The sequence below is a fragment of the Mya arenaria genome, chromosome 17 (genome assembly GCF_026914265.1).
Source record: "Mya arenaria isolate MELC-2E11 chromosome 17, ASM2691426v1".
NCBI classification, from domain to species: Eukaryota; Metazoa; Mollusca; class Bivalvia; order Myida; family Myidae; genus Mya; species Mya arenaria.
This window is the reverse complement of record NC_069138.1, coordinates 41,461,330-41,483,615: the sequence shown is the minus strand read 5'-3', so window position 1 is coordinate 41,483,615 and position 22,286 is coordinate 41,461,330. Positions and strand designations below refer to the sequence as shown.

The following is a 22,286-nucleotide window of genomic DNA, read 5'->3' as shown; positions in this document are numbered from 1 at the left end:
TTAACTGTGGTTAAAGGTGGGTTTGACTGTGGTTTAAGGTGGGTTTGTCTGTGGTTGAAGTTGGGTTTGACTGTGGTTGAAGGTGGGTTTAACTGTGGTTGAAGGTGGGTTTTACTGTGGTTGAAGGTGGGTTTAACTGTGGTTAAAGGTGGGTTTGACTGTGGTTTAAGGTGGGTTTGTCTGTGGTTGAAGTTGGGTTTGACTGTGGTTGAAGGTGGGTTTAACTGTGGTTGAAGGTGGGTTTAACTGTGGTTTAAGTTGAGTTTAACTGTGGTTAGAGGTGGGTTTGACTGTGGTTTAAGGTGGGTTTGACTGTGGTTGAAGTTGGGTTTGACTGTGGTTGAAGGTGGGTTTAACTGTGGTTGAAGGTGGGTTTAACTGTGGTTTAAGTTGAGTTTAACTGTGGTTAAAGGTGGGTTTGACTGTGGTTTAAGGTGGCTTTGACTGTGGTTGAAGTTGGGTTTGACTGTGGTTGAAGGTGGGTTTAACTGTGGTTTAAGATGGGTATGACTGTGGTTTAAGGTGGGTTTAACTGTTGTTTAAGGTGGGTTTAACTGTTGTTTAAGGTGGGTTTAACTGTGGTTTAAGATGGGTTTGACTGTGGTTTAAAGTGGGTTTGGCTGTGGTTAAAGTTGAGTAAGACAGTGGCAAAAGGTCGTTTTGACAGTGGTTATAGTTGGGTGTGACTTAGGCTTTAGGTGGGTTTGACAGTGGTTATAGTTGGGTATGATTGTGGTGAGAGGTGGGCGTTACAGTGGTTTAAGGTTTATGCATACTTAGAAAATAAAGATACGTAAGTGCAGATCCATTTGCTCTTAATGTGTCAGTTTATGTTCGAGAAGATCTAACAGAATACACAACGTACATCAAAACAGGTTATTGTTTTTCCTATACATATTTACCATACCATTGCCAACACATAACTTCGACTGATATACTCAGTAACAGTTAAAGATGAAGTGGAATAAGTATGAGTTGCAATTTTGTGCAAAAGCACCTGTAGATGCAACGTTGTTTGCGATGTGCATAATACAACATCAATTTCTCATTGATTCAGACATACTAATTGATTCAGACATAGAAATTCATTCAGACATACAATTGATTCAGACATACATATGTGATAGCCATACGGTCCACCCAAAACAAATAAGATTAGGAAGATTGCGTCCTAACGAGGAAGTACACAAACCTGTTTTGAGCATTTCATCAAAGATGGTTTCCACTTCCGTAAACACTTCATCCGGCCCTGCCTCTGCTGATACCTGCAAAGTTCCATTTCATTCCAGTTCATTTAATAAATATACACCTAAAAATACACATGTATGCATTACTATTGACGAAATGACGATTCAACCACTCCGTGAAGAGGATCTAGTTAGCAATTGAACTAGGTAAGAGAAAGGTAAGACAACATAGTCCTAAATAGCAACAACATAAATTAATAAAGTTCTATAAGTTTCTATCATACAACGTTCGGAAAAAAACTTTGTGTGTTATGAAAAATGTACTCTTTAATCGATAACAAAGTCTTAAATTATAACAAGAGGGCCCTGAAGGCCCTGAATCGCTCACCTGATCCAATAAAGATCATCAACAATAACATTCTGATCAAGTTCCATGAACATATGGTCATAAATGTCACCTCTAGAGTGCTAACAAGCTTTTCCTATGATTTGACCTAATGATCTAATTGTTCGACCACAATTGACCTAGATTTAAACTTGACTTAGAGATTACTAATATAAACATTCTGACCAACTGTCATTAAGATACAGTTATAAATGTGACCTCTAGAGTGTTAACAAGCTTTTTCTTAAATTTAACCTGGTGACCTAGTTTTTGACTGCACATGACCCAGATTCGAACTTGGCCTAGAGGTAATCAATATAAACATTCTGACCAAGATTCCTGATGATACAGTCATAAATGTGATCTCTAGAGAGCTAACAAGCTTTTCCTATGATTTGACTTATTGACCTAGTTTTTGACCGCACATGACCCAGTTTTGAACATGACTTAGCGATAATTAATGTGAACATTCTGACTAACTTTCATGAAGAAACCTTTATAAATATAATTTCTAGAGTGTTAACAAGCTTTTCCTTTAACTTAATTCGGTGACCTAGTTTTTGACCGCACATGACCCAGATTCGAACTTGGCCTAGAACTAATTAATATAAACATTCTTACTAAGTTTCATGAACATACAGTCATAAATGTGACCTCTAGAGTGCTAACAAGCTTTTCCTATGATTTGACCTGGTGACCTAGTTTTTAACCGCACATGACCCAGATTTAAACTTGACTTCAAGAATATTAATATAAACATTCTGACCAACTTTCATGAAGATACAGTCATAAATGAGACCTCTAGAGTGTTAACAAGATTTTCCTTCAATTTGACCTGGTGACCTAGGTTTTGACCGCACATGACCCAGAATCGAACTTGCCCTAGAGAGTATTAATATTAACATTCTTACCAAGTTCTCTGAAGATACAGTCATAAACGTTCCTCTATAGTGTTAACAAGCTTTTCCTTTAATTTGACCTGGCGACCTAGTTTTTAACCCAAGATGACCCAATATCGAACTCATCCAAGATTTTATTGAGGGTAACATTCTGACCAAGTTTCATTAAGATAGTGCCCAAATTGTGACCTCTAGAGTGTTAACAGTCAAATTGTTGACGACGGACGACGGACACAGGGCGATCACAATAGATCACATTGAGCACTTCGTGCTCAGGTGAGCTAAAAATGAAAATGGTTTTTTGAAAATATTGATTTAAAATACCAACGTTTCTACGAATATATGAAGGTTACATGGTACTATAACAATTTCCTATATGTTTCTCAATCTCCTACGCAGTAGGCTCCCTTGTAAAGCAGCAACAAAGGGAGTTTTGAAAAAAAAACTAGCATTAAGCTTAATTGTTTGTTTAACAAATGTATTTCCAAAAAATTATTTCCAGATTTTCTTAAAAAGCATAATCTTTTTTATCCCCGTTCAATAAACACATAACAGTAAAGTGTGTTCACAAAAATAAATACAATTGTTACTGTATTATCAACAATAATGTCTTCCGAAAATATGTATACTTAACATGTAATCATTGAAGTAAATAAAAAATGGTGATCTACATGCATGTTTTGTCTGATATTTTCATCGTGCCGACTTCATGCTATACATTTTTTCTTGTTATAAACTGTGACAGCATATAAGTAATAATAGGCAATCTAGACGAATTCACGAAGTTGCATTTTCAGCACAAGTCTATCTTCGACCTTGCTAATTACCATGAGATTTATCCGACTCTATCCAGGTATTCCCAGGTATTCCATTGCTCATCACTGGCATCATATTGAGATTACATACTCAAGTTTGAAACATATATACCCACATTGTACCTAATCATAACATCTCGCACATTTCTTAACAGGTTGATTTTATAATATGGACTTCAATTAAGAAAAAACAAAACGTAAAAGAAGTAAGCGAAAAAAAACTACCTAAAAGTAGCATCAGTAACGCAAAACTATGTTCTTTTTTAACGAAATGGATATATCGAATAAGAGGTACTTGATTCATAAGTACATACATAAAAGAAACCGAAAGCTTTCCACACAGTTTTTAAACAAAACAGACAGATAGACCGCCGACTGTAGATACTGTTGTAAATTATTACATTAAAGTATACCTTTTTCAGTTTTCCTTGTTTCTCGTAGTAATCTATGACCGGTGTTGTGATATCATGGAAGGTTTTCAGGCGCTTCTTGATCGTTTCTTCATTGTCATCCACGCGCCCGCTAGTCTCCGCACGACCCAGAAGACGCTTGGTCATAGTCTCGTCTGATACGTGGAAATAAAGCGCGAACTTGCATGGAGTCACCTGGAACATAATATAGATACGAGGTAGGCCTTCAGTATAATTAGATTAGATCAATACCACAAAAACTAAAAAGTCCTCATTGAAAATCACTTTGGTCTTAGTAATTTGTTGACTTTTTTATTGTTTTATGTTCATAAACCCGTGTAGTTTGATCGTTGGGAAAATAAAACAAGAAACGCCGCTTTGCGCCAAGACCATGTTTGCAATATACCAAATTTGGTCGCAATATGCCAACCCTTACTAAAGTTATTTAGTATCAACAGTTTTATTTTCTGTATTAGTAACAGTGGCCTTGACCTTGACCATAAGGACCCAAAACGCAATCCCATGAAAGGTACCCATAAACTTTTCCTATATACCAAGTTGTGTCATGATATGTCAACCTTAACTACAGTTATTCAGTACCAACCGTTTTTGTATTCTTAGGAAAAGTGACTATGACCTTGACCCTAGGAACCCCAAAAGAAATCCCATGATAAGTATCCATAAACACTTCCTATATACCAAGTTTGGTCACAATGTGCCAACCCTTACTAAAAGTAATAACGTTCATAGGTTAGTTTGACACCGAAACGCCCACCCGCACGACTTTTTGCCCAAACAACGACATAACTCATTCTAATAACCATTCTGGTTAAAAACCTTATATCTAGGAAAACCTAAACCTATAGTGACGAGTCAAGTATCCACCTTGGTTAATTGGCTTACCCAAGTTTCATATTGCTTCATGACGTGTACCCAAGTTTCATATTGCTATATGAAACGACCCCAAGTTTCATATTGCTATATGACGTGTACCCGAGTTTCATAATGCTATATGATGTGTATCCAAGTTTCATATTGCTATATGACGTGAACCCCAGTTTCATACCGCTATATGACGTGTGCCCAAGTTTCATATTGATATATGATGTCTACCCAAGTTTCATAATGATATATGACGTGAACCCAAGTTTCATAATGCTATATGACGTGTACTCAAGTTTCATATTTTTATATGACTTGTACCCAATATTCATATTGCTATATGACGTGTACCCAAGTTTTAAATTGCTATATGACGTAAACGAAAGTTTCATATTGCTTTATGACGTGTACTCAAGTTTCATAATGCTATATGACGTGTACCCAAGATGCACATTGCTATATGACGTGTACCCAAGTTTCATATTGCTATATGACGTGTACCTAAGTTTCATATTACTTTATGACGTGTATCCAAGTTTCATAATGCTATATGACGTGTACCTAAGTTTCATAATGCTATATGACGTGTACCCAAGTTTCATAATGCTATATGACGTGTACCCAAGTTTCATATTGCTTTAGGACGTCTATCAAAGTTTCATATTGCTATATGACGTGTACCCAAGTTTCATTTTGATATATGACGTGTACCCAAGTTGCATAATGCTATATGACGTGTACCCAAGTTTCATATTGCTATTTGACGTGAACCCAAGTTTCATATTGCTATTTGACGTGTACGCAAGTTTCATATTGTTATATGACGTGTACCCTAGTTTCATATTGCTATATGACGTGTTCCTAAGTTTCATATTGCTATATGCAAGTTTCATATTGTACCAAATTATGTAAAATGTACAGCCAAGTGATCAATACCTCCTTCTCAAAGCGAGTTCCCTGCTCCATCTCCCGCGGATATCCGTCAATCAGGAAACCCTTGCTGTCAGCTGCCTTCGCCATCATTGCCTCTTTTAACAGTAGCAGAACCGTGTCCTAAAGGAGAGGGACAATCAGGTATAAATACTATTACCATATTCATTTAAAAAGGTAAAAGTTTAAGATGATTTTAATACAATCTTGTTTTATTTATACTATGTTAATTTGAGGGCTACTGGGGTTAAATCTAGTTTCCATTCTGTCATTATGTCTGTACACAATTGAAAATATCTCCTAAGAAAAAAATATCGCTCTATAGGATTCCTGATGAAATGACCAATAGTATTTTACATAGTGGTGCTCTTATATCAAAGACATGGTGGACGCATGGCTTCTTTTACCAGTGCAGAACCATGTCTTTAAAATACCTTGCGTTTGCGAAAGGTTTATTAACATTAGTAATATGCACTTCGTCTAACACTCTACACTTCATACACGGTTGTTTGTTTTGCAATTTTATTTCAGTTATTTTTTTCGGCTGAATCATTTCAAGAACAAACGTTACTTTGGCAGGCAAACTAAGAACATGGCTTCCGTTACATCACAGTAGACATACCAATTGGTCTTCGTAAAGACTTAAATGTTGAAAAACATTCGCTTCTTCAAACATTGGCAGATTAACGTGAACGAAAAAGCTACAGTCAAATGAACGTCTAAATAATGTTTCCCTTACCAGGGGTACGAGGTCCCCTTTCTCCATGATGGCAGTGAGTTCCTTTCCCCTGGCAGAGCCTGACGCCACTTCCGCCCGGAGCAGGTCGCCGGTAGAGAGATGGGTGAAGCCATATTTGCTTACGATCCGCTCACACTGCGTCCCCTTGCCGCTGCCTGGCCCACCAACCACGAACACCACCTTGATGTTCTTTAAATCTGTAAGGGAAAGTGAAGGGAGAGATTGGTATACATGTAAGGATAAATTGTAGTAGTGTGGACCATCGGGATACGAACATTTTGATCAGTACACGGTTTTGTAGTATTTACATGTAAAAACAAGTTTGCCAATAAATATGTATTCATAACGAAGCATTGATGACATAAATTTGCAGCTGTATTTTCATTCACATCTATTTGATTTGGACGGTTTGCATACACATTAATTTTATTAACTAAAACACATTCCAGGCGTACAGATCAGGAAGGCTGACATTCAAATTACACGTAATTTACGCATTATGAATAATTCAAGAAGTAGTTAACAGTAACACAGCTTATCTGGAATTCAAACTATTTTTATGTGAGTATCATTCGAGGTGATAAATATACATATTAAAAAATTAGCAGTAAAACCAGTCTGAACCTGATAATAGTTTCACTACACTACATGTTTGTCAAACAATAAGATTTACTTTGTTACAGCATAAATATACTCTTCAAAATGATTTTTCTTTCATCATATTATCTTTATACATAAAGGCAGGAACTTCAACCGTCAATCACATAAAGCATATTTTCCCGTGAGACGTGCAGTGTATCCGTACTCTGGCGTTCTGTCTGGCATCCAGTCAAAAGCATCGCAATATTAACAAACTGAGGCGTCTTCACAAATTCCTTGGAAAATATTGCCTTCGTGAGTTTCCGTGATATCAACGGGACCTCACGAATATCTTCCGTGGCTTTGACGCAGTCTTTACGGTTTTAATAAGCGAGTGTAAACGGAAATGTACGAAGCGGACCGAAACGGCATGGTACTATTAAATGTCTGCTATGAAAGTGTAAATGAAAACTTTTCTCACGAATAAAAAGTAACAATTCTACAAACCTTCTTCCGAAGTCGTAGTCTTGGCCACTTTCTGCTTTTTAGTACACAAATTCCCCATGTTTGCTCAGAATTAAACAATCCAATTACAACAGAGTGCACAACCGGTTAACACTGGAGGCTAATCACACAGGTAAGTTTTCCGGGAAATGTCGGGAAACACGAACGATATTCGAGACTTTGAAAACTATAATAGCAGATACAGTCTGTTGTAAGGAATGCTCGTCTTCACAAAAACCGCAAGTCACAGATATACCGTAATGTCTCTAAAGCTGCAGAGCTCCAATCAAGAATAAGATGTTACTATTTAACGTTGCATGGTAAAATAATGACTTTGAACACATGTACATTTATATCCTTTTATTTTCATTAACCGGTAATTAAATGGATAGGTAACTTAGCTCTAGCCCAATTAAAATAATCTGTCCATTCCCATAAATGCAATGAATACAAAGAAAAGCTGTCTACAAATAGCGATTAGTTTGTATCCGCCGCAAGCAGTTGACCGTGGTCGGCTTTATTCGCACATCAACGCAATGATTATAAGTATGAATTATTCAGAACATCACTCGAGTACAATTCACATGTTTCGGTTACCATGAGTCTAGCACATATTCCTCTCATGCACAACATCTGGCAAAACACTCTTCAAAGCAGGCTCGTGTCATGCATAGAAACGGCCGAAAATATTGATATCGATCTAGCGTGCTACATTGTGACTTGTTCAAGCTAAAAGCAAATCAGATTCCGCGTGAATTGATTTTCAGACATTTTTCAACTGTTTGATTATTCCACGGAACAATCGATTGAATTAAGTGATCCCCGAATCATTTATCATAATAGTTACAGCTAAACCATCGATCGAATTAAATTATACTTGAATCGTATCATAACAACAGTTTCAACTGAACAATCGATCGAATTAAATCATACTCGAATCATTAATCATTTCAACAGTTACAACTCTTATGGCGGCGAATTAACTCAAAGTAAATACGAGGTTTGTAAACTCGCGAATTATTCGAGGGTAATTCGTAATCCGGAATGATTTGCAGTGCGTTTGTTCATGAAATATTCACAAAACCGAGATTTACACTGGGTTAGGTTCATCAGAGCATTAAACCTTAACAAGTGTTACATTGCACGAGTAAGCGGTATCATTTGCGCTACATCTAGATACATGACGGGTTTAATATTAATATGGAGCAGAAAGGTAAAATATTTCTCTCAATTTGAGAAGAAAAAAATATAAATCGTTGATGAATATTAAAATTGTATAACGAATCAAAAACAGATGCCGTAACCGTTTCGAAAAAAGAAGAGGGTTGGACACAGGTAACGAAAGAGTTTAAAACATGGTAAAGTATAATTTTGGATTTTATAATATCCAATAAAATCATAAACCAGAAAATTCACTTATATATACCTTTCAATACCACTTCATGCTCTTGTGACACTCTAATACTGACTTAGGTCGATGATGTTGGCAATGCAATGCTTGTAAGTATATATGCTGTAAACATAAATGGATGGGTGAGCTCCTCAAACCATTTGGTACCAATGTTCGAGGTGTATCAGGCCGTGCTTACAAATCTAATGAATGTTAGCTAAACCAACCATAAGGATTTTTATACGTAAGTGTACCTGTCTCGTGAATAAAAAATATGTAATTCACATATATAGTATGTATGTAGGTTCAAAAAAGTATGCATGCACCCTATGAAAATATCATTTAAGGGCGTTAATAATAATTCATAAAGCCTGGCCCTTAAGGAGTAGGAAATATAATGTAAAACTTAAAACTGAAGAGCTCGTACTCAAGAAAATAAAGTGAGAGAGATTTGAAACAGTTAAATTCAAACAAACCTAAGATAACATGATTGAATGTTCATAATTATATCAATTGATTTGCCATTAGCAGGAACATCACATATAAATTGTTTTCTTTTATATTGTCAAGACAGATATGAAATATATATATTTTTTTTTACATCATTACTTCAAGTATTGAAAGATGAATTAATTAAATATCATATTTTGTTTTATTTTTATATGAGCTTGGTCATTCGATATAGTATGTTATTTGACAGATAACTTGAATAACAAAGTTAAAATTCAGTCAATTAAAACCGTGTTTAGTTATAGTTTAATTTATCTCCTTACATTAATTACATTCTAGACGTCACCCGAACTAATTAAGCAGATTAGCGCGAATAGGGGGTCAGCGGTATGATTGTATTATTTATCCGGTCCCTTTCCTCTCAGACGACGTCTACCTGCACGTCCACGTCGATCGTCATCCAGTCTTGCGACCAAGTAAGCAGCCATGTTTTTACATGCACACCATTCAAATAATACAGCTATACCCCAGGATGATTTAAACAATAAAAAAACTTCCCTCGAATAATCCTCGAGTTATTAAGAAAAATGGCCAAAAAGTCTACACTCGAATAATTCGCTGACGGGTAAGTTTCCTCATGGCATGATTATTTGCCTTGAGAAAAACACAAATGCGAATTAACTCGGAGTTAATTTGCGAATAATTCGCAGTTCAATTAAAAAACCGGCCATAATCAAATATTCTGTTCCGTTAGACTTTATGTCGATGACAAACGATTTTGATTATCTGAACGAGTTTCAGTTTACATTATATTGTGTCTCCAATTGTAAACAACTATATGCATGCCAAAATTATGCACAAAATCTTTGTTACCGTGATGGCCTAATATAAACTTCTCATTTGATCGAATTTCTTAAAACACTAAAACACTTGTAACATAAATCCCGGATATTGCATAAATCCCGGATATTGCAAGATGTATTGAAGTTCAATCATATGACGAGACAACGTCTATTTCAATTTCTTTACCACAGCTACGTGTAAGCTGCAGTATACAGGTTATATATTCTTAATCCTGGAATTGTTCATCCCTTGCACATACGTGTATTGAATAAAACCATGCAGCAAATATATCGTTTCATCCACACACCGTAAATTCCACGATACTGGTCTGCTTGGTAATATTTCATTGTAAAATTGAAGACCTCAAGGCAATAACACGCGTCAAAATCCAACAAATGTTCAGTATCGATTTTAACCGTTTGCAATAAGTTTAGTTTCATTCGATCGAATTATAATAAATTAAAAACAAGCAATTTCAAATACAACTATTAGGAACATATTCATTGATTCAAATTTATTTATCGAGTTATCATGACTAATCGTTGCCTATTTTTTGGCCGCGAATTGAGACTAATAGACGATTCACCTGACGCTGAAGATGTATAGTTTGCATAATTGAGAACCTGAATAGTTTGCTGCTATAACGTGAATATGGCCCTATCTAACAAAAACATCTTCAATGTACGCCTTTTTCATATCACCCATTTCTGCATTATTCCAACATCATTAATAGGTCTGCAAAACTATTGATCTTGATTTAACGTGCTACATTGTGACCTGTTCATGAGTCTTGTCCATATTTCTCTCATGCACTACATCTTGCAAAACACTCTACAAAGAACGCATGTTCCAAAGAAACGACCAAAACATATTGATATCAATCTAGCGTGCTACATTGTGACTCATTCAAGCTATATTGACCAAAATCCCCAGAAATTGTAAAGCAGTCGGCATGCATCTGATGAATTCACTGAACATTTGATTGAGTCGGGTGACAACGATGCTCTTTCACTGTTCATACAATTCATATAGTTCACCGTTTTGAATCTATCAGCATGTTCTCACCACTGATTCGATAATTTAGCATGTTCTCGTCACCGAATCGATAATTTAGGATGTTCTCGCCATCGATTCGATAATTTAGCATGTTCTCGCCACCGATTCGATAATTTAGCATGTTTTCACCATCGAATCGCTAATTCAGCATGTTCTCGCCACCAAATCGATAATTCAGCATGTTCTCGCCACCAAATCGATAATTTAGCATGTTCTAGCCACCAAATCGATAATTCAGCATGTTCTCGCAGCATGTTCTCGCCACCAAATCGATAATTTAGCATGTTCTCGCCACCGAATCGATAATTTAGCATGTTCTCACCACCCAATCGATAATTCAGCATGTTCTCGCAGCATGTTCTCGCCACCAAATCGATAATTTATATGTTAGATATTGGTTATACATACGCTTAATACGGTGGTGTAACGCTTAATTGTACAGGAAGAACGCAAAATATTGAAAACAGTCGCAACTAAGTATGTCACTATAGCTTTCTACGGTGTATCACATGCTACCTACAAAACGACTGCATTTCTGAATCGATGGGTTAAAGCGAAAAGCTACTATTTTCTTCCCTATTAAATGTCACGTAGAACCTATATACATTCATCCTTAAAAATATACCTTATTAAGCGATATAACTCAAACTACCTGTATTCACCTTTCAACCAATTCGATGCAACAAATATCCCTATAGATACAATGCACCATATAACACAAATTACACGAACTTTATCGCTGTATACGAATTAAGTACGACCGCAAGTTTCATTTTATTCATTTAATGGGTGAGTAACAATGAGGCTTACATTTCAGTCCTAGCATAAATCATTGTGGTATACGAGATAAACACGCACCTTTTCACTGCGTATAAATGTTCAGTATACCGTGTAATCATTATTTTCCTGCTCGACATCACAATTAACACACTACAGAAGGTTTTGATTTAGATGATATAGCATACATTTCGCTTTACTTCAATTAAGCACAAGTCTACACAACATGAAACTCAAAGTTGATGCCTCTATGACTATGCGGTTTTATGGACGGGGCGCATGCGACGCCCATGTCCCACCCCACCCACCCTAAAAAAGCGTCCATTGTCTTTTTATTTCAATTCAGGAGAAAAAGTAATATTATTCGTCGCACGTTATGCACTATTTCGGACTATAAATTGTGAAATCAAATATGAGTTCCCCAACCCCCCTTTGCCAACACTTTAAACCAAATAAATTTCGGTCCTGTGGGAGGGGCGCAAATCAAGGTTACGCCCCTAAGTTACGCTCCCTCTAACACATACACACACCACACAATTATCAGAATCTCTGCTCATGTAGTCTCGATCTCATAGTCTTTGAATACGATCCAAGAACATGCATAATGTGTTTTATTAATATCAATACCGTATTTGATACCGTACTCGATTAATTGATTGTCTACTTTTTGATTCTCTATGACAGTATCTCCATTTAATTTAAAGATGCATTCTTATTCCCTAATAGGATTGACCACATTTAATTACATTGTGTTAATATTCCAAAAATGATGAATAACGAAATGTCGAAAATAATGGTCCATATGAAGGATACCGAGTTTAATTTGAAGGAAATGAGCATAAAACACGGTATTTCTACCTTTTGAGACTAAAGTAGATCACAATAAATATTTTAGCATTCACCAATCAATTAATATTTTTGCGCTGCCTGCTACTAAATACACGGTTACAATCTTCTTATCAGTAATTATTTTTTCCATTATTTCATGATTTAGTAAGTAGTAAAAGGTTTATCAGTCAAAATTGATGCTTGTTATACATGTGTATGTAGTGATTTTGAATAAGAGTGCCACTTTAAAAAGGTTATTAATAACAATATTCTGTTGCACGAGTAGCCCGTCCGTGGTTTTTTGTAACGTTGTGCTGAATGTTATGCCTTTATATATGGCAGTCGTAAAAGGCAAGCTAGTCTCTCTTGATGGTATGCCTATAAATAGGGTCGACGTCAAAGGTTAGCTAGTCCCTGTTGAGGTTTTGTCTCTAAATAGGGTTGTCGTCAAAGGTTAGCTAGTCCCTGTTGAGGTTTTGTCTCTAGGGTCGTCGTCAAAGGTTAGCTAGTCCCTGTTGAGGTTTTGTCTCTAGGGTCGTCTTCAAAGGTTAGCTAGTCCCTGTTGAGGTTTTGTCTCTAGGGTCGTCTTCAAAGGTTAGCTAGTCCCTGTTGAGATTTTGTCTCTAGGGTCGTCGTCAAAGGTTAGCTAGTCCCTGTTGATGTTTTGTCTCTGAATAGGGTCGTCGTCAAAGGTTAGCTAGTCCCTGTTGATGTTTTGTCTCTGAATAGGGTCGTCGTCAAAGGTTAGCTAGTCCCTGTTGATGTTTTGTCTCCGAATAGGGTCGTCGTCAAAGGTTAGCTAGTCCCTGTTGATGTTTTGTCTCCGAATAGGGTCGTCGTCAAAGGTTAGCTAGTCCCTGTTGATGTTTTGTCTCCGAATAGGGTCGTCGTCAAAGGTTAGCTAGTCCCTGTTGATGTTTTGTCTCCGAATAGGGTCGTCGTCAAAGGTTAGCTAGTCCCTGTTGATGTTTTGTCTCCGAATAGGGTCGTCGTCAAAGGTTAGCTAGTCCCTGTTGAGGTTTTGTCTCTGAATAGGGTCGTCGTCAAAGGTTAGCTAGTCCCTGTTGATGTTTTGTCTCTGAATAGGGTCGTCGTCAAAGGTTAGCTAGTCCCTGATGATGTTTGGTCTCTGAATAGGGTCGTCGTCAAAGGTTAGCTAGTCCCTGATGATGTTTGGTCTCTGAATAGGGTCGTCGTCAAAGGTTAGCTAGTCCCTGATGATGTTTTGTCTCTGAATAGGGTCGTCGTCAAAGGTTAACTAGTCCCTGTTGATGTTTTGTCTCCGAATAGGGTCGTCGTCAAAGGTTAGCTAGTCCCTGTTGATGTTTTGTCTCCGAATAGGGTCGTCGTCAAATGTTAACTAGTCCCTGTTGAGGTTCTGTCTCCGAATAGGGTCGTCGTCAAAGGTTAGCTAGTCCCTGTTGATGTTTTGTCTCTAAATAGGGTCGTCGTCAAAGGTTAGCTAGTCCCTGATGATGTTTTGTCTCTGAATAGGGTCGTCGTCAAAGGTTAGCTAGTCCCTTTTGATGTTTTGTCTCTGAATAGGGTCGTCGTCAAAGGTTAGCTAGTCCCTTTTGATGTTTTGTCTCTAAATAGGGTCGTCGTCAAAGGTTAGCTAGTCCCTGTTGATGTTTTGTCTCTGAATAGGGTCGTCGTCAAAGGTTAGCTAGTCCCTGTTGATGTTTTGTCTCTGAATAGGGTCGTCGTCAAAGGTTAGCTAGTCCCTGTTGATGTTTTGTCTCTGAATAGGGTCGTCGTCAAAGGTTAGCTAGTCCCTGTTGATGTTTTGTCTCTAAATAGGGTCCTCGTCAAAGGTTAGCTAGTCCCTGTTGATGTTTTGTCTCAAAATAGGGTCCTCGTCAAAGGTTAGCTAGTCCCTGTTGATGTTTTGTCTCTGAATAGGGTCGTCGTCAAAAGTTAGCTAGTCCCTGTTGAGGTTTTGTCTCTGAATAGGGTCGTCGTCAAAGGTTAGCTAGTCCCTGTTGAGGTTTTTTTCTCTGAATAGGGTCGTCGTCAAAGGTTAGCTAGTCCCTGTTGATGTTTTGTCTCTGAATAGGGTCGTCGTCAAAGGTTAGCTAGTCCCTGTTGATGTTTTGTCTCTAAATAGGGTCGTCGTCAAAGGTTAGCTAGTCCCTGTTGATGTTTTGTCTCTGAATAGGGTCGTCGTCAAAGGTTAGCTAGTCCCTGTTGATGTTTTGTCTCTGAATAGGGTCGTCGTCAAAAGTTAGCTAGTCCCTGTTGATGTTTTGTCTCTGAATAGGGTCGTCGTCAAAGGTTAGCTAGTCCCTGTTGATGTTTTGTCTCTGAATAGGGTCGTCGTCAAAGGTTAGCTAGTCCCTGTTGATGTTTTTTTCTCTGAATAGGGTCGTCGTCAAAGGTTAGCTAGTCCCTGTTGATGTTTTGTCTCTGAATAGGGTCGTCGTCAAATGTTAACTAGTCCCTGTTGAGGTTTTGTCTCTAGGGTCGTCTTCAAAGGTTAGCTAGTCCCTGTTGAGGTTTTTTCTCTGAATAGGGTCGTCGTCAAAGGTTAGCTAGTCCCTGTTGATGTTTTGTCTCTGAATAGGGTCGTCGTCAAAGGTTAGCTAGTCCCTGATGATGTTTGGTCTCTGAATAGGGTCGTCGTCAAAGGTTAGCTAGTCCCTGATGATGTTTGGTCTCTGAATAGGGTCGTCGTCAAAGGTTAGCTAGTCCCTGATGATGTTTTGTCTCTAAATAGGGTCGTCGTCAAAGGTTAACTAGTCCCTGTTGAGGTTTTGTCTCCGAATAGGGTCGTCGTCAAAGGTTAGCTAGTCCCTGTTGATGTTTTGTCTCCGAATAGGGTCGTCGTCAAATGTTAACTAGTCCCTGTTGAGGTTCTGTCTCCGAATAGGGTCGTCGTCAAAGGTTAGCTAGTCCCTGTTGATGTTTTGTCTCTAAATAGGGTCGTCGTCAAAGGTTAGCTAGTCCCTGATGATGTTTTGTCTCTGAATAGGGTCGTCGTCAAAGGTTAGCTAGTCCCTTTTGATGTTTTGTCTCTGAATAGGGTCGTCGTCAAAGGTTAGCTAGTCCCTGTTGATGTTTTGTCTCTAAATAGGGTCGTCGTCAAAGGTTAGCTAGTCCCTGTTGATGTTTTGTCTCTGAATAGGGTCGTCGTCAAAGGTTAGCTAGTCCCTGTTGATGTTTTGTCTCTGAATAGGGTCGTCGTCAAAGGTTAGCTAGTCCCTGTTGATGTTTTGTCTCTGAATAGGGTCGTCGTCAAAGGTTAGCTAGTCCCTGTTGATGTTTTGTCTCTAAATAGGGTCCTCGTCAAAGGTTAGCTAGTCCCTGTTGATGTTTTGTCTCAAAATAGGGTCCTCGTCAAAGGTTAGCTAGTCCCTGTTGAGGTTTTGTCTCTGAATAGGGTCGTCGTCAAAAGTTAGCTAGTCCCTGTTGAGGTTTTGTCTCTGAATAGGGTCGTCGTCAAAGGTTAGCTAGTCCCTGTTGAGGTTTTTTTCTCTGAATAGGGTCGTCGTCAAAGGTTAGCTAGTCCCTGTTGATGTTTTGTCTCTGAATAGGGTCGTCGTCAAAGGTTAGCTAGTCCCTGTTGATGTTTTGTCTCTAAATAGGGTCGTCGTCAAAGGTTAGCTAGTCCCTGTTGATGTTTTGTCTCTGAATAGGGTCGTCGTCAAAGGTTAGCTAGTCCCTGTTGATGTTTTGTCTCTGAATAGGGTCGTCGTCAAAAGTTAGCTAGTCCCTGTTGATGTTTTGTCTCTGAATAGGGTCGTCGTCAAAGGTTAGCTAGTCCCTGTTGATGTTTTGTCTCTGAATAGGGTCGTCGTCAAAGGTTAGCTAGTCCCTGTTGATGTTTTTTTCTCTGAATAGGGTCGTCGTCAAAGGTTAGCTAGTCCCTGTTGATGTTTTGTCTCTGAATAGGGTCGTCGTCAAATGTTAACTAGTCCCTGTTGAGGTTTTGTCTCTAAATACGGTCGTCGTCAATGGCTAGCTAGTCCCTGATTTTGCCATTGATTTATCATGTAATAAAATATGGTGTTTATATCCGGAAGGTTACATTCGACTGGAGTCTTTGTTTTCAGATTCGAATCTCATGAGGCGCAAGCCGAGTAAAATCAAAAACTGCAAAAATCTACGGGAGTAGAATACGACATTCCGGATCAAAACACAGTATAATACCCCTTTTTATTACATATTAATATTACTGGTTCAAAGTACTTAAAAAGAAACATGATTTATAATAAAAGTCATTTTATTTACGCATTTTTTTGTTTTAAGACGTAGTTCTAACATCGCGCAATGATACTTGTTATGATGTGTCCTTAACAGATCGAAATGCGGCCGTATCGCATTCACGTTGAATACGGACAACCGTATTTTCAGAATTGAGTTGTGTGTGGATATATGAGGAGTAAATAATAAAATTGCCTACGCATACAGGGTTAGGAATCACGTGACTTCAAGAGATTCTCACCTGGGTCACAACGGGTCACAACCTATGTAAACAAACCAGTCAGTATTATTTTCTAAATTATCTTTTTGACAGAAAGATATAAGAGTAGTTCTTAGCCTATAAAAGATAAATGAAACATTTATAGGTTTGTTTGTATTTGAATGACACAATTCATGGACAAAATTTTACCAATGAATCATTCTTCAAATTTCCGTCTAGTTGAATTTTTAGCCAAGGATTGCATTATCAAAATACAAGCAAATCTAAAATATTTCGCAATTGTAGAAACAGAAAAAAGATTAGTGTTTTATATTATTAAAAATTATTATTGTTCATATCTTTTCTGTCAAAAAAGTTTTATAGAAATCTACGTCATTTACTCGCTCGTTTACACCGGTTGTGACCCGTGGTGACCAATGTCAGAACCCCTTTAAAATCACGAGATTCCTCACACTGGAATACTTGATAAAAGAAACCACTATAAAAGCCTCACGGGTAAGTATCCTCACACTGGAATACTTCGATAAAAGAAACCACTATAAAAGCCTTACAGGTAAGTATCCTCACTCTGGAATACTTCGATAAAAGAAACCACTATAAAAGCCTTACAGGTAAGTATCCTCACTCTGGAATACTTCGATAAAAGAAACCACTATAAAAGCCTCACGGGTAAGTATCCTCACACTGGAATACTTCGATAAAAGAAACCACTATAAAAGCCTTACAGGTAAGTATCCTCACACTGGAATACTTCGATAAAAGAAACCACTATAAAAGCCTTACAGGTAAGTATCCTCACTCTGGAATACTTCGATAAAAGAAACCACTATAAAAGCCTTACAGGTAAGTGTCCTCACTCTGTAATACTTCGATAAAAGAAACCACTATAAAAGCCTTACAGGTAAGTATCCTCACACTGGAATACTTCGATAAAAGAAACCACTATAAAAGCCTCACGGGTAAGTATCCTCACTCTGGAATACTTCGATAAAAGAAACCACTATAAAAGCCTTACAGGTAAGTATCCTCACTCTGGAATACTTCGATAAAAGAAACCACTATAAAAGCCTTACAGGTAAGTATATCCATTTTCAGTTTATTATTATCTTAAGATGCAAAGAACAAATCTAAAAAATGCTACTGACATGATAATTACATCCATGAACATGAACAAGACTGCGTGTATTAATCAAGCAAAATGGAATGAATATTTCACAATTAAAGAAAGTTAACAAAAATAAACGGTGATTCGTCGTGTAAAATGTAGTAATTTGTAATGCCGAAGCGTCATGGTTAGCTTGATGTAAATCAGAAACGTCATATTACACAAAAATTCGATGGAAACTTCCATTTTGTGAGATAAATTATACTAAATTAAACAAAACGAGAAATTTACAAATACTATTTGCCAATGGAATGTTTGACATTGTTGACAATAAACACAAAACCTAAAAAAAAGTATCCCCCTAAAAGTTCTTTATAGTCAGAAATTGTCAAAATGTATCATTTAACCGTGAGGGAATTTAAACTGTTCACAAAAATATCGTTCAAATTATATCACAGACACAGTTTTAAAACTTAACAAAATAAGACTGAAATAGAGCATATATCACAGATAAAACAACACCAATAGTATTTCATCAGGAAAGTTGGATTTGTATAATTTGTTTAAAAATAGTATCTAAAAATAAACTTTATTGTATTGCCATTATGCAGTCCATACCGTCAATTATATCATCATTTTAAAGGAAGTTCATATATTAAATCATTAAGTATGAAATAAACTTTTAAAATAAAATAAATATATTATTTAAATGCGTAAGGTTATTTGCACTGTAACACAGATTGGGATCTTTTAATCAAATAGTATTTGGTCGCACATGATTCAAATTTTGGCCATAATCCCTGGTGTTTACATGCAGGAATTCAAAATGTACCTTCTCGTAATACGTTTGGCACATTCTCTAGAAATATCATTAAATAATAAAACATCAGGTACAACTCACGCAAAACATGCTGTGCTCAAACTTCCCAAACTCTGTACAAGCACTTAAACCTTTTGAATAATCTTATATGAACGCTTTAAATATGTTCAGCTCTACAAGAGCCCCAAACTTCAAAAGCATAACATTTACATTTACAGATGTCATTAAATAACAGATATGGAATATGTTCACTGGGCTGATTCATCAAGAGTCTTTGAGTGCGCGGGGTTGGCGGTATTTTCCCCCGTTGATGTTGCCCCCTGTGCTGTGATCGTATCTTCAACCACCTCCTCTTGTACCGGCACTGAAGCATGCAGGATTAGAACACATTCCGTTACCATGGCATGGAAGGTAGTTTTGTAAGTGTTTCACATTAATAGATAAAAAGGGCGTCAATTTCTTTAATTTTATTTTAATACGGTTTTAATATTTTTTTTAAATTTTGAAATAAATCTCATGATTCAAATTAATATATGAAAAGTAAATAAAGGAAAACAAAGAATAACGCACAATTAACATGATAATATCCAGGCCATCTTGTTCGTTATCGATTTATAGACGAATCAATATTTCTCATTATGTGCTTTGTTTCAAACATTACGGAGTCAATGTAATAATATGAACATTAAGATCATGTGAGTGCTTCAATTCCACTCGATTTACGAGAAAAAGAATAGATACGTGCAAGGTTAAAACGAAGTCACCAAGCTTGAATATTTAGATATGAAAGACGCATGTGTTGATGGTCGCTGTGACAAGGCTAGTGTGTTTTGATAAATGTTGAGACGAATGAAAGATGAAACACTCGAAAACTTGTTTGGCAACCCAGTAAATTCTGTTTTCACTGACTGGAATTTTAATGTTACATGTAATTGTTGACATGTGCGTATTTTGGTTGGTTTTTGACCCATTTGTCGTCATTGAAAAAGACCATAGAAGAGTTTTGATTGCCTAGTTATTTAAACTTAAAACCATATTTAAGGAAGTCACTTTATATTGGCATCTGACTTGACTTATGTCCCAATTGTGCACTAATGAAGTGAGAAATTTGCAAACTTGAAGCAATGAAAATTATCCCAATCCAACCAAATTTATTGATTTATTTTAATATATAATATTTTATAATATAAAAAGAAGCTCATTTCATTAACATGACAAAACCACATTCATGTTTACATTATACGTTGGACTCAAATTTGTTATGAAAACCAACTAATTGATGTAAATTAAAGATTTTTATTTTAATTACAAAAAAAAATTATATTCCGTCGTCATTCATTAAGCTACAATCCAAATGAGTTGTTATCTTGAAATTAGCATTTTAATTACACTATTACATTATATACAAACACCCCATTAGAAAATAAATTAGTAATTCATCCTGATAAAACTGTGAAATTCATTATTAAGTGTGTTATAGAATTGTGATATCTAAATCAGAAGTTTGTGAAACTGCACAACAACACACTCCGATGGCATGAGATAGTTAGCAACACCAAGATTGATCCATCTACAAGAACTAGCAAGTCTACTCACTTCCGTATTTAACTGGCTAAAAGGAATAGAGAAGATAAAATATTGAAAAGAAAATACAAGAGTTATGGTATAGTTTTACGCTGATACAAGTGTACATTAAATATGATATTTCATATAAAATTAATCTTTCAGGTAAAGATGTCTTCTACAATTGAGTAAGTATTACCGAATATACAAGATACACGATACAAGATACACGAATCTTCATTTAAAGTCAGGTTATGATAATAAGGAACATATATATGCATGAGCAATTTCTCCGACGTTTGAATGAAAAGCCACAGAGTTTGATGATCGACGGACATGGTTCTTTGCATGCTTCCTGCTACAGCGCCGGTACAGATTTGGTTATGTTGAGCATATGATCACTGTGATGTTATGTGAAGGGAGGTGACTTTTACACACCATGCACACTAGAGCTAATATCTATACTTAAGCTTAATATGCGATTTCCGTTGTTTAAATGTTAATTTCAAATCATATCCTGAGTTAATATTAACGTGCATCAATTTTCGACAATTCATTAAGTTGGCTTTGAACTCATAAAATAATGTTCGACGTTGCTATTAGATTATTAACTAGCTTATTGAATCCATGCCAAACATATTTTTTTTTTAATTTATTGACTTTGCTTCAAAAGTTTTTACTAAAGTAACTCTTTGCGAAAGCAAAACCTCCAAGACCAAGGTCAATTATGCTTAATACTTTATATGAAATACAGACAATGAGAACAGATGATTACTATCCGACTACATATCTAGTACCTAGTACACAAAAGATAATTTGTAATTACTGGTAAGCATTTCAACGGCAAGTACTAGTAACCAGTACAAGATGTATTGTACAAGCGGCTAGTACAAGATGACCATCGCCAGTTTCTGCCAGAGTACCGCCTAGCACTTTAAGCTATTCCTATTGTTTGCCTTAATATGAAACTCAGTTTATCTAATCCGTTTAAAATTGGGCGTTTAATGATAGTACTCCATGATTCATTTAAATATCCACATCCTCCTACATAGACGAATGGATTGATCTCGTAGCATGTTATACATGAAATTGCCTAACTTTCAGAAATGGTTATTTGGATTAAAATAATTAATATATTTTTATTACTCACCAGTCGACTCCTGTTTCGCCTGAAACAAACAAATAAAAGGTTTCAAAAGAGTGCCAAGAATATGTCCAAACACAAAATTAAAACCATTTACTAGTATCAGCACAACCATCAATGTCGGTTTCGAATATATTTATACATAACACATGTATACATGTCGTAATTTTACCAATTAAACATAACAATTAACTAAAACATATTTGTATATCGCATCCAATAACTGTAAGTAAAAATCTTACCATACTATTGATAGTTAAAATAATAAAAATATCCTAATATATATAATTCAATTATATTGTAATCCTTGAAATTATACACACTAACACTTGCACTATAACGTCCGATAATAAAGAAAAATATAAAAAAATATAGTTCTAACTAAATGTATACAAGGCTTGTTAGTACAAGGCCACCTTCCGAGAAGGACGAGAGGTTGAGACTGGTTAGCGAGCTTGTACAGATATTGCCCGTGATCACCCACACACAATCTGTTGGATTGCTGCCATAACGTACTAAGTAACATTCACATCTCAAATGTGTTAGTGCCTACTGGC

The 22,286-nt window shown here is 36.5% G+C and overlaps 1 protein-coding gene and 1 long non-coding RNA gene across 11 annotated transcripts in view; both read right to left on the bottom strand.

The window, feature by feature from the left end:
- The window catches only part of LOC128222800 (adenylate kinase isoenzyme 5-like), a 48,345-nt gene that overhangs the window by 4,723 nt on the left and 21,336 nt on the right, over positions 1 to 22,286 (bottom strand). For all 10 annotated transcript variants that reach the window (XM_052931915.1, XM_052931912.1, XM_052931913.1 and 7 more), the window contains 5 exons: positions 21,736 to 21,754; positions 6,248 to 6,444; positions 5,515 to 5,631; positions 3,700 to 3,891; positions 1,193 to 1,265 (listed from right to left, as the gene is read on the bottom strand). In XM_052931915.1, the coding sequence (XP_052787875.1) occupies positions 1,193 to 1,265; positions 3,700 to 3,891; positions 5,515 to 5,631; positions 6,248 to 6,444; positions 21,736 to 21,754 (598 nt within the window). The remainder of the gene's footprint in view (positions 1 to 1,192; positions 1,266 to 3,699; positions 3,892 to 5,514; positions 5,632 to 6,247; positions 6,445 to 21,735; positions 21,755 to 22,286) is intronic.
- Positions 7,330 to 10,308, bottom strand: LOC128222802 (uncharacterized). The gene is made up of 2 exons (XR_008259234.1): positions 10,044 to 10,308; positions 7,330 to 7,610 (listed from the first exon to the last, which is right to left on the bottom strand). It is a non-coding gene; the product is annotated as an uncharacterized LOC128222802 (long non-coding RNA).